The sequence below is a fragment of the Schistocerca nitens genome, chromosome 4, assembly GCF_023898315.1.
Source record: "Schistocerca nitens isolate TAMUIC-IGC-003100 chromosome 4, iqSchNite1.1, whole genome shotgun sequence".
NCBI classification, from domain to species: domain Eukaryota; kingdom Metazoa; phylum Arthropoda; class Insecta; order Orthoptera; family Acrididae; genus Schistocerca; species Schistocerca nitens.
In genome coordinates, this window is record NC_064617.1 from 503,963,947 (window position 1) to 503,981,914 (window position 17,968).

The 17,968-nt window shown below is 45.7% G+C and overlaps 1 protein-coding gene across 1 annotated transcript in view; it reads right to left on the minus strand.

Moving 5' to 3' along the window:
• LOC126252392 (synaptotagmin-5) overlaps positions 1-17,968 on the minus strand; it is a gene marked incomplete at its 5' end in the record, with an annotated part of 250,182 nt that overhangs the window by 139,386 nt on the left and 92,828 nt on the right. The window contains one exon of the mRNA XM_049953283.1: positions 11,373-11,787. Within this exon, the coding sequence (XP_049809240.1) occupies positions 11,373-11,787 (415 nt within the window). The remainder of the gene's footprint in view (positions 1-11,372; positions 11,788-17,968) is intronic.

Here is a 17,968-nt window from a genome sequence, read left to right on the forward strand (position 1 = left end):
TCGGAATGTCCCATTCGAGTTCGGCAAGTGCAAGTCTTATTTCATTTGGCGCCACATTGGGCGACTTGCAGTGATGAAGAGGATGAAATGATGATAATGACAACACCCAGTCCACGGGTGGAGTAAATCACCGAGCGAGACGGCGCAGTGGTTAGCACACTGGACTCGCATTCGGGAGGACGACGGTTCAATCCCGCGTCCAGCCATCCTGATTTAGGTTTTCCGTGATTTCCCTAAATCACTCCAGGCAAATGCTGGGATGGTCCCTTTGAAAGGGCGCGGCCGACTTCCTTCCTCATCCTTCCCTAATCTGATGAGACCGATGACCTCACAGTTTGGTCTCTTCCCCCAAACAACCCAATGGAGTAAATCTCCATCCCGGCTGTAAATCGAACCCGGGCCCAATGCATGGGTGGTAAAAACGTTACCATCCAACTAAGCAATGTTATTCATCTATTACATTTGGGTGTACCTATGAGGGACCGTTCCCTGTGAAATTGTTGACAACCGTAGTGGTTACTGCTGACAAGGGAACCTCCCCATCGCACCCCCTCAGATTTAGTTATAAGTTGGCACAGTGGATAGGGCTTGAAAAACTGAACACAGATCGACCGAGAAAACAGGAAGAAGTTGTGTGGAACTATGAAAAAATAAGCAAAATATACGAACTGAGTAGTCCATGTGCAATAAAGGCAACATCAAGAACAGTCTGAACTCAGGAGCTCCGTGGTCCCGTGGCTAGCGTGAGGAGCTGCGGAATAAGAGGTCCTTGGTTCAAGTCCTCCCTCGAGTGAAAAGTTTACTTTCTTTATTTTCGCAAAGTTATGATATGTCTGTTCGTTCATTGAAGTCTCTGTTCACTGTAATAAGTTTAGTGTCTGTGTTTTGCGACCGCACCGTGATTAGTAGAAGAAAGGACGTGCCTCTCCAATGGGAACCGAAAACATTTGATCGCAAGGTCATAGATCAACCGATTCCTCCACAGAAAAACAGGTCTGATAGATTCTATACGACACTGGTGACGGCATGTGCGTCACATGACAGGAATACGTTGTCGACCCACCTAACTTGTACACTTGGCGAATGGGTAAAAAGATTCTTCTACCTTGCCCGATTTAGGTTTTCTTGTGGATGTGATGATCATTCCCAAAAAAGTGATGAAAACATAAGAGTTTGTGACATAAACTGCAACAAATGAATGCAACAGTTTCACAGTCGCACAGTTTTCCCTGTGCTCTATCAAAACATATGTTTTTAACGTTTTCAAATTTTTCCGTGTGTAGACCGTCAAATCCTGCATATGTCCAAGCAAATCTGAACATGTCTTGGAATTTTGGAGAGCGAAGTTGATTATGTGTGAGTGCCTGAACTTTGATAATTGACACGGACGGACAGAAAATAATTGTCTGAAAATAAAAAAATTAAACTTTTCACTCGAGGGAAGACTTTAACCAACGACATCTCGTTCCGCAGCTGCTCACGCTAACCACGGGACCACGGTGCATCTGAGCTCACACTGTCCTTGAAGTTGCCTATCTTGCTCATGGACTACTCAGTTCGTATATTTTGCTTATTTTTTTCCACAGTTCCTCACAACTTCTTCCTGTTTTCTCGATTGATCTGTGTTCAGTTTTTCAAGGCCTATCAACTGTGCCAACTTATAACTAAATCTGAGGGGGGTGCGATGGGGAGGTTCCCTTGTGAGAGTACATTTACGCAGCAGCCTCGCTGATGGCACATCACTGCTCACGCAGATATCTCGTTCCTCGCCGAAAATCTCTACTGGTCAGTTGTCCACATCGATATCTGAGTGGATTATTTGCGGTGGTGTGAAGTGAAAGCGATATTCTCTGTGTTGTCTGAGGACAGTAACAATGGTCCTTTTGAGACAGAAATGTTATTTACAGTTTATTTGAAATGTTATTGAAGCAGAAATAATGAAGATTTGGCCCAGCATTATTAACGCAATTTTTGTGTAAGAGTGATTTGTAGCCTTACTCATTGTGAAGTAATATTTCGTCAGTTATTATTCACATCTACTTCTTGAAATACATCTACGAGTTCTTGATTTTCATCCTGCTATTTTATAGAATAAAAATTACAAGTTAGCTAAATCAGAGGAATTAATTTGCAAAATTATTACATCAGCTCACTTGGTCAGCAGCATGGCTCCACGCACCGTTGCTCGCTCCTTCGCTGCTACAATTCGCACCGAGCGAGGACATCAAGGTGAATTATAAACCAAGCGATCAGTTTCTCGTAACGAAATCATGCGGGCGACTTACTTGCCACGTGAATGGTCCATCGTGCATCACATTTAGCTAACATTATTTTGTCTAGGAAAACTAACAGAGTTTCGGTTTGCGGTAGATGAAAATGTGACGTATTTTTAAGATTTTTTTTTCGCTTAAAATGTTAAAATTTCCCGCATGTCGAAAATTCGGTTGACAGCGCCAACAAAAGAACTTTCGTGAACTGCCCGTAAATCGTATTAATAATGTGTTGCAGTAAATAATGTTAAAATGAAAATACAGTTCAACTCTTCCAGAACACACTGCCCCCAGTTCCATAGTCTGCTGGTTTGAATGATTAGCACTGAGCGCCACAGAAGTGCCGTGATGCTGCGCGTCTGAAGGCGTCCGTTTAGACCACAGGTCCCCAGCGATCCCTAGCTCTGAATCGTCAGAAGTAGATAGGATTCGAACGACTTAGTCCGCTTATAATTCGTCTTCTGCTGCCAACCTCCGCGATGGGGTCGTTTCATACTTGTCTGGCTGCCGTGTAAACGACGTCGGTACACGGCTGTCAGGGGGGTACATTGCACGAGACATTTCGCACTTGTCCGACGCTTGATAAACGGCACGTGACTGCCTTGCTGCTGCTGTGTGAGGCCCCCACTGCCACAACCGGCTGCAGGCGACGGCAGGCTAAGCTGTCAGATGGAGTAAAGGCTACATGGCAATTGAAACTTCCTGGCAGATTAAAACTGTGTGCCGGACCGAGACTCGAGTTTGAGTCAGGAAGTTTCATATCAGCACACACTCCGCTGCAGAGTGAAAATCTCATTCTGGATGCATGGCCATTGTTAGCGGTCACATTTGGCGGTATCTGACGTTTGTTGTTGTGGTCGCCAATGCTTTTGTGTTCTCTCGCGTGAAATTATACTTGTTACCTGTTTTTATCACGGTGGACGTTGAAACATTTTAGAAATCAACACTGCTGAAAAGGAAAGCAAGCAAACCAGATCTAGTTCAATTTGAACTAATCGGTGCCTTGAAGCAAAAACCAGAGATGCATGCGAGGTTTTTCAGTGACATAATTCCGAACTTAGACGGTTTCGACGACGATGAAATAGTGAAATTCCAGCTGAGAGTATTACTATCGCTTCTGAAATAAAAGCCCAAACAAGCCAGTAAATGCAAGTGTGGATGGTGTCATACAGTCTCATTACGAAGACTCCACATTTTGCACATGTCCCACTATCTCAGACCACTCCGAAACCTCGTCACTTAACTCATTCAATTTCTAAATTAAATACTTCACGTCTTAAACGTCACTTTGCACTTAAGATTTTTGTCCGTTACAATATTATATTTTAATAAATAAGTCTTTGCTTCTTGAATATTTTTTACATACTTATATTAAAGTCCTTTGGAACAGGAACAGAAATTACAATAAAATTTAAGAGCGTTGCGTTCCGAAGGATTGGAAAAGGGCACAGGTCATCCCCGTTTTCAAGAAGGGACGTCGAACAGATGTGCAGAACTACAGACCTATATCTCTAACGTCGATCAGTTGTAGAATTTTGGAACACGTATTATGTTCGAGTATAATGACTTTTCTGGAGACTAGAAATCTACTCTGTAGGAATCAGCATTGCTTTCGAAAAAGACGATCGTGTGAAACCCAGCTCGCGCTATTCATCCACGTGACTCAGAGGGCCATAGACACGGGTTCCCAGGTAGATGCCGCGTTTCTTGACTTCCGCAAGGCGTTCGATACAGTTCCCCACAGTCGTTTAATGAACAAAGTAAGAGCATGTGGACTATCAGACCAATTGTGTGATTGAATTGAAGAGTTCCCAGATAACAGAACGCAGCATGTCATTCTCCATGGAGAGAAGTCTTCCGAAGTAAGAGTGATTTCAGTTGTGCCACAGGGGAGTGTCGTAAGACCGTTGCTATTCATAATATACATAAATGACCTTGTGGATAACATCGGAAGTTCACTGAGGCTTTTTGCGGATGATGCTGCGATATATCGAGAGGTTGTAACAACGGAAAATTGTACTTAAATGCAGGAGGATCTGCAACGAATTGACGCATGGTGCAGGGAATGGCAATTGAATCTCAATATAGACAAGTGTAATGTGCTGCGAATACATAGAAAGAGATATCCTTTATCATTTAGCTACAATATAGCAGGTCAGCAACTGGAAGCAGTTAATTCCATAAATTATCTGGTAGTAGGCATTAGCAGTGTTTTAAAATGGAATGATCATATAAAGTTGATCGTCGGTAAAGCAGATGCCAGACTGAGATTCATTGGAAGAATCCTAAGGAAATGCAATCCTAAAACAAAGGAAGTAGGTTACGGTACACTTGTTCGCCCACTGCTTGAACATTGCTCACCAGAGTGGGATCCGTACCAGACAGGGTTGATAGAAGAGATAGAGAAGATCCAACGGAGAGCAGCGCGCTTCGTTACAGGATCATTTAGTAATCGCGAAAGCGTTGCGGAGATGATAGATAAACTCCAGTGGAAAACTCTGCAGGAGAGACGCTCATTAGCTCGGTACGGGCTTTTGTTGAAGTTTCGAGAACATACCTCCACCGAGGAGTCAAGCAGTATATTGCTCCCTCCTACGTATATCTCGCGAAGGGACCATGAGGATAAAATCAGAGAGATTAGAGCCCACACAGAAGTATACCGACAATCCTTCTTTCCACGAACAATACGAGACTGGAATAGCAGGGAGAACCGATAGAGGTACTCAAGGTACCCTCCGCCACACACCGTCAGGTGGCTTGCGGAGTATGGATGTAGATGTAGATATCTGCACTGAAGACATCACTGATCGTCCTCGCCGACTCGCAGCCAGTGTCTGCAACTTCTTTGTGTCTTAATTCTTAGTGGCTGCTGGATCAAAATGATGTCTGTTCTATCGGATATTTAATTAAGACGCGGACGGCCAGATATCTCTTCAGAGCAGGTACGCACCAAGCTCGAACTCTTACGGGGAATCGGTGAAATGCCACGAGTAATGAGGATAGTGGGCAAGGGGCATTACATTCGGAGTGTACAGATAAGTTGAGAATCCGTGTCTGACTGGAGGCGTGTTGGGATAGTCTGCGCAGTTGCGACAACTACTGCGTCCAGGTGCTATCTGCCTAGTAAGCATGAGACCCGGGTTAAAATCCCTATCCGACACAACTTTTCAACTTTCTCTATTGATTTAAATCAATACGTACTCGCAGCTAATGGCTGTAAGTCGTCTGTGTCGTAATTCATAGTGGCTGCTGGATGTACATCTACATCTACACAGATACTCTGCAAGCCACTGTACGGTGCGTGGCGGAGGGTACCCTGTATCACTACTAGTCACTTTCTTTCCTGTGTCACTCGCAAATAGAGCGTGTGAAAAACGACTGTCTGTATGTTCTCTGGGAGGGGGAGGGGGGGGGGGGGGTCTACTCGAATCTGCAAGCGGACCAAGTGAGCGAAACAAAAATTGGGATTGCATTAGACGAAAATGGGGGTCCACGAGAGTGAATTCTGTTTAGGCAGGTCACAACCAAAATTCCAATTCATCTCACAGAGCTGTAGCTTACTCCTGGTACATCACTGTTCGTTTCATTTGTGGATGTAGAGGGTGACATTTGTGGACGTAGAGGGTAAAGCAACTCTTTCTTTCGCTCTTCCGCTCGGTAATTTCTCGTATCTTATCTTTGTGGTCCGTACTCGCAATGTATGTTAGCGACGGTAGAATCATTCGGCAATCAGCTTCAAATGGCGGTTCTCTAATTTTTCTCAACAACATATTTATACATAGGATGTTCCGGAACTATTCCTTGAAATTAATGCAGGAGGCAGAGAACATCAAAACAAACATATTTAGTTATGGTACCCATAGTCCCTGACGACAGTGTCTGACTCTGGGGGCAATTTACACAGAAGGTAGTTTAGCACGTTAATTACAGCAGTGTCATTCACAGGACCTGCTCGAATGCGCTGCCACTGGCCTGTACGCACGCAGTACATCGTCGGATCACTGACTTGCGTCCGTTCGATGATTCCTGGCATGACTGCAATGGTACCAGCAACAATGGCAATTCTAGCGACGAAAACTACTTCTGTTTCCACAACGGTTTCATACACAAGCTTCTCCATATGTCCCCAGAGTAAGAAACCAAGACATTTGAGGAAGGGTGACCTGAGTGGTCATCCTTTGTCTAACAGTCAATGGCACATCCAACCAGTACAGTAAACCATCCATACACTGAGCAGCTTTGAATGTCAGTAAACATTCCCACTCAGCGACACCGACACAAAAGCTTACGCCAGCACCCCTAGCAAAATGTTCCCTGACTTTACTAGCTGACTTCAGAGACTATACGTTCCTTATCGAAATATAATTGTTTTAATGTTTTCTAGCGCCCGCATTAATTTGAACAAATACTATATGTTCCTTATCGAAATGCAGGGTGTACATAAAGTCCGGGAACACTTTCAATTATTTATTGCACAAGAACCAAACATTGTACAGATATCATACATATGTCATTTTGAAGAGAAACCCTGAAAGTTTTCTTTTTTTTTTTTTCATGTATACCGCCACAGCGTAGTTTGGTAATTTGCCGATACTCAGCGCTAGTCGCAAACATGGAGAGTTCAGGTGTGGATTGAGCTTTCTGTGTGTTGGAGTTCGACAAAAACAAGTGTGCTACAGCTGTTCAACGGATGTTTAGAAGCAAGTACGGTGAGAACCCAACAACAAATTCGTTTCGACTGGTTGCTTGTGGAGTTCGTACGAGAGACAGTCATAAGGAGTGCAAAGAAATCGGTACGTCGTGCATCCCGTGAACTCGAAATGGCTCCAATGACAGTGTGGAAAGTTCTGCGACAGAAGCTGTCTGAAACCATTCAAATTGAAGCTAGTGCAGAAGCTCAATGACGACGACAAAGACAAGCGTTTTGAGTTTTGTTCGCAGTTGCAACAATTGACTGAGGATGGGACTGTCATTGTTGATCGTTTAATTTTTAGCGACGAAGCCACTTTTCACACTACGAATGGGAAAGTGAACGGGCATAATTATCGAATCTGGGGTACAAAGCATCCAGACGAATGCACCGAATTTAAGCGTGATTCCTCAAAGGTTGATGTTTTTTGTACCTTCACGTCGAAAACTGCACAGACCATTCTTCTTCGCCGAGAGCACTGTTGCTGGATATTCCTACTTCGACATCTTGCAGCAATGGCTGATATCTCAAATGCAATCGGGCTCTCCGTTCTATCTCTCAGCAGAATGGGGCTCCAACCCATTCTCATAGTGAAGTTCGTGGGTTGAGCACGGAGCTGCCGCATAGACGGATCGGCCGTGCTACAGAAGGGGACAGCTGTTTCATTAAATGGCCTCCCCAATCACCAGATCTCACTCCGTGGGACTTTTTTCTAGGGGAGACATTAAAGATCTGGTGCTTGTACCGCCTCTACTACGTGATGTAGCAGAGCTCCGGGACATAATACGGGATCGACTGCCACAGTCGACGATGCCATACTGGCTCGTTTATGGCAAGAATTCGATTACCGTATTGAAGTGTGCCGGGTCACTCATGGTTAGCGTATCTAATGTTTGTAAGTTTCTCTTCAAACTGCAATATGTATGACATCTACATCTACGTGACTACTCTGCTATTCACAATGAAGTGCCTGGCAGAGGGTTCAATGATCCACGTTCAAGCTGTCTCTCTACAGTTCCAATCTCGAACGGCACACGGGAAAAACGAGCTCTTGAATTTTTCTGTACCAGCCCTGATTTCTCTTATTTTATCGTGATGATCATTTCTCCCTATCTAGGGGGGTGCCAACAGAATGTTTTCGCAAACGGAGGAGAAAACTGGTGATTGAAATTTCATGAGACGATCCCGTCGCAACGAAAAACGTCTTTGTTTTAATTATTGTCACTCCAATTCAGGTATAATGTATGTGACACTATCTGCCCTATTTCGCGTTAATACGAACCGAGCTGCCCTTCTTTGCACTTTTTTGATGTCATTCGTCAGTCCCACCTGATGCGGATCCCACACCGCACAACAAGTACTCCAGAATAGGGCGGCAAAGCGTGGTGTAAGCAGTCTCTTCAGTAGACCTGTTGCACCTTCTAAGTGTTCTGTCAATGAATCGCAGTCTTTGGTTTGCTCTACCCACAATATTATCTTTGTGATCGCTCCAATTTAGGCTATTTGTAATTGTAATCCCTAAGTATTTAGTTGAATTTACAGCCTTCAGATTTGTGTGACTTATCGCGTAATCGAAATTAAGCTGATTTCTTTTAGTACTCATGTGAATAACTTCACACTTTTCTTTATTCAGGGTCAATTGCCACTTATCGCACCATACAGATATCTAAATCATTTTGCAAATCGTTTTGATCATCTGATGACTTTACAAGACGGTAAATGACAGCATCATCTGCAAACAATCTAAGACGGCTACTCAGATTGTCTCCTATGTCGTTAATATAGAGCAGGAACAATAGAGGGCCTATAACACTTCCTTGGGGAACGCCGGATATTACTTAAGTTTTACTCGAAGACTTTCTGTCTATTACAACGAGCTGTGACCTTTCTGACAGGAAATCGAGAATCCAGTCGCACAACTGAGGCGTTACTTCGTGGGCACGCAGTTTGGTTAGAAGACGCTTATGAGGAACGGTGTCGAAAGCCTTCTGGAAATTTAAAAATGTGGAATCAATTTGACAACCCCTGTCGATAGCACTTATCACTTCATGAGTATAAAGAGCTAGTTGTGTTTCACAAGAACGATATTTTCTGAAACCGTGCTGACTATGTGTCAATGAATCGTTTTCTTCGAGGTACTTCATAATGTTCGAATACAGTATATGTTCCAAAACCCTACTGCAAGTCGACGTTAGTGACATAGGCCTGTAATTCAGCAGATCTGTACAATGCTTACTTCTTGTGCAATAAATCATTGAAAGTGTCAGCGGGGTTTGTGTATATTTGTTTTGATGTTCTCTAGTGTTGTTGTTGTGGTCTTCAGTCCTGAGACTGGTTTGATGCAGCTCTCCATGCTACTCTATCCTGTGCAAGCTTCTTCATCTCCCAGTACTTACTGCAACCTACAACCTTCTGAATCTGCTTAGTGTATTCATCTCTTGGTCTCCCTCTACGATTTTTACCCTCCACGCTGCCCTCCAATGCTAAATTTCTGATCCCCTGATGCCTAAGAACATGTCCTACCAACCGGTACCTTCTTCTTGTCAAGTTGTGCCACAAACTCCTCTTCTCCCCAATTCTATTCAGTAATCTTCTCATTTGTTATGTGATCTACCCATCTGATCTTCAGCATTCTTCTGTAGCACCACATTTCGAATGCATCTATTCTCTTCTTGTCCAAACTATTTATCGTCCACGTTTCACTTGTATACATGGCTACACTCCATACAAATACTTTCAGAAACGACTTCCTGACACCTAAATCTATACTCGATGTTAATAAATTTCTCTTCTTCAGAAACGCTTTCCTTGCCATTGCCAGTCTACATTTTATATCCTCTCTACTTCGAGCATCATCAGTTATTTTGTTCCCCAAATAGCAAAACTCCTTTACTACTTTAAGTGTCACATTTCCTAATCTAATTCCCTCAGCATCACCAGACTTAATTCGACTACATTCGATTATCCTCGTTTTGCTTTCGTTGATGTTCATCTTATATCTTCCTTTCAAGATACTGTCCATTCCGTTCAACTGCTCTGCGAAGTCCTTTGCTGTCTCTGACAGAATTACAATGTCATCGGCGAACCTCAAAGTTTTTATTTCTTCTCCATTTAGAAATTAGAAAAAAATATAGAAATTTGTGGTAAGTCCTATGGGACCAAACTGCTGAGGTCATCGGTCCCTAAGCTTACAGACTGCTTAATCTAAATTCAACCAACTTACGCTAAAGACAACACACACATCCTTGCCCGAGGGAGAACTCGAATCTCCGACGGGGGCAGCCGCGCGAACCGCGACAGGGCGCCCGAGACCGCACGGCTACCCCGCGCGGCTGTTCCCTAGCGTCCGCATTAATTTAAACGAACAGTTTCGGAACATCCTGTATAGACCACTATGGAGATCACTGATATGTGACATCCTTCTACATCTACATACATACCCCGCAATCCACCATACGGTGCGTGGCGGAGGGTACCTCGTACCACAACTAGCATCTTCGCTCCCTGTTCCACTCCCAAACAGAACGAGGGAAAAATGACTGCCTATATGCCTCTGTACGAGCCCTAATCTCTCTTATCTTATCTTAGTGCTCTTGCCGCGAAATGTAAGTTGGCGGCAGTAAAATTGTACTGCAGTCAACCTCAAATGCTGGTTCTCTAAATTTCCTCAGTAACGATTCACGAAAAGAACGCCTCCTTTCCTCTAGAGACTCACACCCGAGTTCCTGAAGCATTTCCGTAACACGCGCGCGATGATCAAACCTACCAGTAACAAATCTAGCAGCCCGCCTCTGAATTGCTTCTATGTCCTCCCTCAATCCGACCTGATAGGGATCCCAAACGCTCGAGTAGTACTCAAGAATAGGTCTTATTAGTGTTTTATAAGCGGTCTCCTTTGCAGATGAACTACATCTTCCCAAAATTCTACCAATGAACCGAAGACGACTATCCGCCTTCCCCACAACTGCCATTACATGCTTGTCCCAGTTCATACCGCTCTGCAATGTTACGCCCAAATATTTAATCGACGTGACTGTGTCAAGCGCTACACTACTAATGGAGTATTCGAACATTACAGGATCCTTTTTCCTATTCATCTGCATTAATTGACATTTATCTATATTCAGAGTTAACTGCCATTCTTTACACCAATCACAAATCCTGTCCAAGTCATCTTGTATCCTCCTACAGTCACTCAACGACGACACCTTCCCGTACACCACAGCATCATCAGCAAACAGCCGCACATTGCTATCCATCCTATCGCCAGAGGAAACGCCACCGAGAAGCGATTCTAGGTAGCTGCGTGTGAAGAGGCTGTAGGAAGTGAGTGAGCTTGCCGGCGATGTGTGAGCAGCGAGGCTGTAGCATAAAAGTACAACGAACTACTTGGAGTGCAGTCGAATACTGACCTTCGATGAGGTGTATGTGCAGGTCGGACTTGTCGAAGTCGTAGTGCAGGCGCAGGTGGAGGCGGCCGAGGCTGCGGCCGCGGGTGCGCGCGTCCAGGAAGAGCGGGCCGTCGCGGCGGGCGTACAGGTCGGGCTGCAGCGCGCCCAGCGGCGAGGCGGGCGGCTCGCGCGACGGCGGCGGCGTGCCGGGCCCCGCCGACAGCAGCAGCGGCGACAGGCAGCGGCCGGCGCGCGGCTGCGGCTGCACCTGCTGCAGCGACGGAGACGGCGACGGCGACGGCGAGGGCGACGGCCCGGGCCCGTGGCACGAGGGGCACGGCGAGGCGGCGCGCGCGCCCACCGGCGACGGCGACCGGTCCGGCCCGCCCAGCGGCGTGCGGATCACGGGGCTCGAGCCGCGCTGCGAGCCCTGGCTCTGCGGCACACGCACAGCGCACGCGCTTAAGCCCGAGGACTGGAGAAAGCCTGAGCGACACGGTGCGAGGCAAGCCGTGGCATCGGAATCTGGCGACCCTGCTATAGTACGATGCTTATACAAGGATAATCCAGGAGGGGAACAACTCTTTTGCTTTAATACGAAGGACGTGCGTGAAGTTTTAATCGTCACATCGAAGAAATAACGTTATATCTTATACATAAGAGGCATTCAGATGGAAACCGAATACCTGACACAACGGGGCCATTGAATGGTTCGATTCAAAAGTAATCACCACACGTGTTAACACATTAATTTCACCGGGAGACGAGACAATCGGTGTTTGTATCGCAGAAAGTGGTCGGCCACTGGCTGAGCCACAATCGCACCGGCTCTTCCACTACCGCGTCCGACTGAAACTGACGTCCATGCATGTCTTCCTCCAGGTCGCCAAATATATGAAAGGCGAAAGATCCAAGCTACAGTAATGGCCATTAAAATTGCTACACCACGAAGATGACGTGCTACAGACGCGAAATTTAACAGACAGGAAGAAGATGCTCTGATATGCAAATGATCAGCTTTTCAGAGCATTCTCAAAAGGTTGGCGCCGGTGGCGACACCTACAACGAGCTCACATGAGGAAAGTTTCCAAACGATTTCTCGTACACCAATAGCAGTTTACCGACGTTGCCTGGTGAAACATTGATGTGATGCCTCATCTGAGGAGAAGAAATGCGTACCATAACGTTTCCGACTTTGATAAAGGTCGGATTGTAGTCTATCGCGATTGCGGTTTATCGTATCGTGACACCGCTGCTCGCGTTGGTCGAGATCCAATGACTGTTAGCAGAATATGGACTCGGTGGATTCAGGAGGGTAATACGGAACGCCGTGCTGGATCCCAACGGCCTCGTATCACTAGCATCGAGATGACAGGCATCTTATCCGCATGGCTGTAACGGATCGTGCAGCCACGTCTCGATCCCTGAGTCAACAGATGGGGACGTTTGCAAGACAACAACCATCTGCACGAACATTTCGACGACGTTTGCAGCAGCATGGACTCTCAGCTCTGCTGTTACCCTTGACGCTGCATCACAGACAGGAGCGCCTGCGATGGTGTACTCAACGACGAACCTGGGTGCACGAATGGCAAAACGTCATTTTTTCGAATGAATCCAGGTTCTGTTTACAGCATCATGATGGTCGCACCCGTGTTTGGCGACATCGCGGTGAACGCACATTGGAAGCGTGTTTTCGTCATCGCCATACTGGCGTATCACCCGGCGTGATGGTATGGGGTGCCATTGGTTACACGTCTCGGTCACCTCTTGTTCGCAGAAACGGCACTTTGAACAGTGGACGTTAATTTTCAGATGTGTTACGACCCGTGGCACTACCCTTCATTCGATCCCTGCGAAACCCTACATTTCAGCAGGATAATGCACGACCACATGTTGCAGGTCCTGTACGGGCCTTTCTGCATAAAGAAAATGTTCGAGTGCTGCCCTGGCCAGCATATTCTCCAGATCTTTCACCAATGGAAAACGTCTGGTCAATGGTGGCCGAGCAACTGGCTTGTCACAATATGTCAGTGACTACTCTTGATGAACTGTAGTATCGTGTTGAAGCTCCATGGGCAGCTGTACCTATACATGCCATCCAAGCTCTATTTGATTCAATGCCCAGGCGTATCAAGGCCGTTATTACGGCCAGAGGTGGTTGTTCTGGGTACTGATTTCTCAGGATCTATGCACACAAATTACGTGAAAATGTAATCACATGTCAGTTCTAGTATAATATATTTGTCCAATGAATACTCGTTTATCATCTGCATTTTTTCTTGGTGTAGCAATTTTAATGGCCAGTAGTGTACAAGGAGGATTTTGCAGCGTTTCCCAACCGTATCACTGAAGTGTAGCTTTTGTCCGATCGGCAGTGTGGGGACGGGCGTTATCGTGCAACATGATGATTCCATCCGACACATCCCTGGGCATTTTCGCCTTACAGCGCATCGCTCTTTCTGTCCAAAGTGTTCTCAAACAGCTGCGGGTTGATTGTGGTTGCACGCTGGAGGAACTTCAAGAGGAGAGGGGACCCTGCAATCGAATAAGAGGGTCATCATAACCTTACTGGAACTTGTGTGAACAACTTTGGATTTCTTTGGCGGAAAGGACGTGGGATGTTTCCATTTTTGGCTTTTCTGTTTTCTCAGAATGCTATTGAAAGGAATCATTCTGTTTGACGATAGCATTCACTCCCACGCTGCCAATCGGACGAAGGCTACGCTTCAGTGATTTGGTTGGGAAATATTGCAACATCCTCCATACAGCCGGATCTTTCGACATGTCATTTTCACATCTTTGACGACGTGAAGAAAGACATGCTTTGGCGTCGGTTCCAGTCGGACGAGGAAGTGCAACATTGCATGCGGTTGTGCATACATCAGCTGCTGACTGTGTTCTATGACACAGAAATTGAGCGTTTCGAATACCAGTGCGATAAATGTCTTAACACGTATAGTGACTAGTTTGAATGGAATCATTCCATGATCCTGTTGCTGCTTGTATTCGGCTTTCTTTTGGCTGCCCCTCATATATTATAAATGCAAAAGTGTGTTTATGGTGAGTGTGTGTCTGCGTGAGTTAGTGTGTTTGTTACTTCTTGATGCTGAAAGGCGTACACTTATCTGGATGAAATTTACGTTGGAAGTAGCTTGTACCTTGAATTATATTTACCTACCTATCAAAGGGGACAGTGTGAGGTGGAAAAGAAGAGGAGCCCACACGCGCGAATACCCATGCTTTATTCAACCAGTATTTGAGAATGAGAGCACTTAGTGACTTGCAACAAACTTTACACACAACATCAAACCTTTACGGAACATTTCCTCGCTGGCAATCCTAACTAAATTAAGAAAGGAAAAAAGTTCATCGCTTATTACTTTTTCGCTGTTCATCACTAAAACTGCCGCATGAAGCATGATGTTTAATTTATTACTAACTGTACTAGCGACACAGTTTGCAGACAGAGTTCACATAAACCAGTGAGTGTACCATCAAAGTTATATAATTGTACGACACGTAGTTCAGCAGATATGACGTCACAAACACTGAGATCCGTGAAAACTGCCGCATAATGTATCCAGGGTTTCCACATGTGTCGCTGAATGTCCCGTCAAAATTATATCACTGTGCGACACAGAAGTTCAGGAGGTACAATGTCACAAACGTTGAACTGTGTGAAAATGAAACTGCAGGGTGAAGTTCCGTACAGGCACAGATAAATTTTGTACAAATAAGTGTGAAATATGTTTGACATGAGACACGGGTAAAAAGCTCGTCCTAAGCTCCTCGATCGATTTTAACCAAATTTGGTAAACATATTAGTTACGATTTGGGAAGAGATACTGGAGCGAGAGGGGCGGTAAGAACCACAATACTCCAATTGAAATGAGGTTGATAACGTGGAGAGAGAAGGGAGAGGAGGAGTTGAGCAGACAGAGAGGGAGAATGAGGAGATGGACACCTAGGGGGGAGGAGCAGATGGACAGATACACTATGTGATCAAAAGTATCCGGACGCTCCCAAAATCAAACTTTTTCATATTAGGTGCATTGTGCTGCCAGCTACTGCCAGGTACTCCATATCAGCGACGTCAATAGTCATTAGACATCGTGAGAGAGCAGAATGGGGCGCTCTGCAGAACTCACGGACTACGAACGTGGTCAGGTGATTGGATGTTACTTGTGTCATACGTTTGTAAGCCAGATTTCCACACTCCTAAACATCCATAGGTCCACTGTTTCCGATGTGGTAGTGAAGTGCAAGCGTTAAGAGAGACGTACAGCACAAAAGCCTACAGGCTGGCCTCGTCTGTTGATTGACGGAGACTGCCGACAGTTGAAGAGAGTCGTAATGTGTAATAGGGAGACATCTATCCAGATCATCACACAGAAATTCCAAACTCCATCAGGATCCACTGCAAGTACTATGACAGTTAGGGGGGAGGTGAGAAAACTTGGATTTCATGGTCGAGCGACTGCTCATAAGCCACACATCACGCCGGTAAATACCAAAGACGCCTCGCTTGGTGTAAGGAGCGTAAACATTGGATTGAACAGTGGAAAAATGTTTTGTGGAGTGACGAATCACGGTACACAGTGTGGCGATACGATGGCAGGATGTGGGTATGGCGAATGCCCGGTGAACGTCATCTGCCAGCTTGTGTAGGGCCAACAGTAAAATTCGGAGGCGGTGGTGTTATAGTGTGGTCGTGTTTTTCATGGAGGAGGCTTGCACACCCTTGTTGTTTTGCGAGGCGCTATCACAGCACAGGCCTACATTGATATTTTAAGAACCTTCTTGCTTTCCACTGTTGAAGAGCAATTCGGGGATGGCGATTGCATCTTTCAACACGATGGAGCACCTGTTCATAATGCACGGCCTGCGGCGAAGTGGATGCACGATAATAACACCCCTGCTATGGACTGGCCTGTACAGAGACCAGACGTTAATCCTATAGACCACCTTTGGGATGTTTTAGGATGCCGAATTCGTGTCAGGCCTCACCGATCGACATCGATACCTCTCCTCAGTGCAGCACTCCGTGAAGAATGGGCTGCCATTCCCCAAGAAACCTTCCACCACCTGACTGAACGTATGTCTGCGAGATTGGAAGCTGTCATCTAGGCTAAGGGTTGGCCAACACCATATTGAATTCGGGTATTACCGATGGAGGGCGCCACGAACTTGTAAGACATTTTCAGCCAGGTGTCCGGATACCTTCGATTACATAGTCTAGAGGGGGAGGACGAGATGGACGGAGAGAAGGAGGAACTGGACAGAGAAAGGGAAGAGTTGGAAGTGGACAGGGAGAGGGGAGGAGGAGGAGGTGGAAAGAGAAAGGAATGAGTGACTGAGAAATTGGGGGAGATAAACAACGAGAGGCAGGAAGAGGAGATGGGCAGAGAGAGGGGGAGCAAGAGTTGGACAGAGAGAGGGAGAGGAGTAGATCGACAGAGGGTGGGGGATGGAGGATGTGGACAGAGAGAGGGAGTGGAGGAGATGGACTAATAGAAGATTGGAATAAATACTTACCTTTTTTTTAAAAAAATAACCATTTAACCGCGGGTAACACCGAGGGGCGCATAAAGTAATCTATATTTCGTTTGTTTGTCTCCATTCCTGGTAAATGTAATGACCCCCGAGTCACAGTACCGTAGCAAGCCGGTAACGATTCGAAACAAAGTGGCGCATACTTTTCATGAAATAGAGTTTTCTTCTTTTTCCTGACCTTATCCCGTATCTTCATGGGTTCGGCACGTTACTCTGGATTTGGTAGTGTTTGCTGTATTCCGCCCCCTCCCCTGGGACGGAATTTGTGTACCCACCCACCTGCGTCTAGCGTTATTCCATGAGAAGGTGTGAGAATGTTTTCGAAATGTTTGCGAATCTTGCAACAGAGGCGGGACGTTGGTAACAGCCCGGTATTCACGGAGTCACCGTCTAAAATTTCACACCCACGCTGGTCGGCACACAGGCCCTCATCGTTAATCCGCGATGCGGATTCGATCTGGGGCACTGCGCGCCCCGATTTTGGAACCGGCGTCGTAAGACGCGCATCTATCCAGGCGGGTCCACTGATAAGAGTATCGTGCGCTAATTCGTTTTTGGCTGCAGCAGAAATGTTACAGCTGTGTCACGTCAACCCAGATGGCTAAAGAAGTCATTTTGACTTATTTGAAACAGCTGCACCATTCCCACTGTTGTCGAAAACGAATTAGCGCATGATACTGCACCTAAACGGTGGGCTGTGTCGTTTTATTTTTGCTGCTCTTGCGGCGTGTTACGACACTGTGGAATGGGGATCTCTACGTTTTCCACGGCTGCAGACGTGTACCTACGAAGAAATAAAGAGTTAATTAGACGACGTTATTTTTTCGAGGCGAATCATAACTTTGTGACTATTCCCCATAAATTCGAGAAGTATGTTTTATTGACGAAACACATGTCACATAGAATACCGGAACTCACTTTTTTCTCTACGCAGTCATCTTCGTTATTTAAACAGGTGTGATATCTATCCACAAGTTTTAGAATTCCCATGTCATAGTCGGTGGCTACCTCTAAAAACGGCACATTTTGTCGGGCGTGATATCCAGTAAGGCATGTCGAGT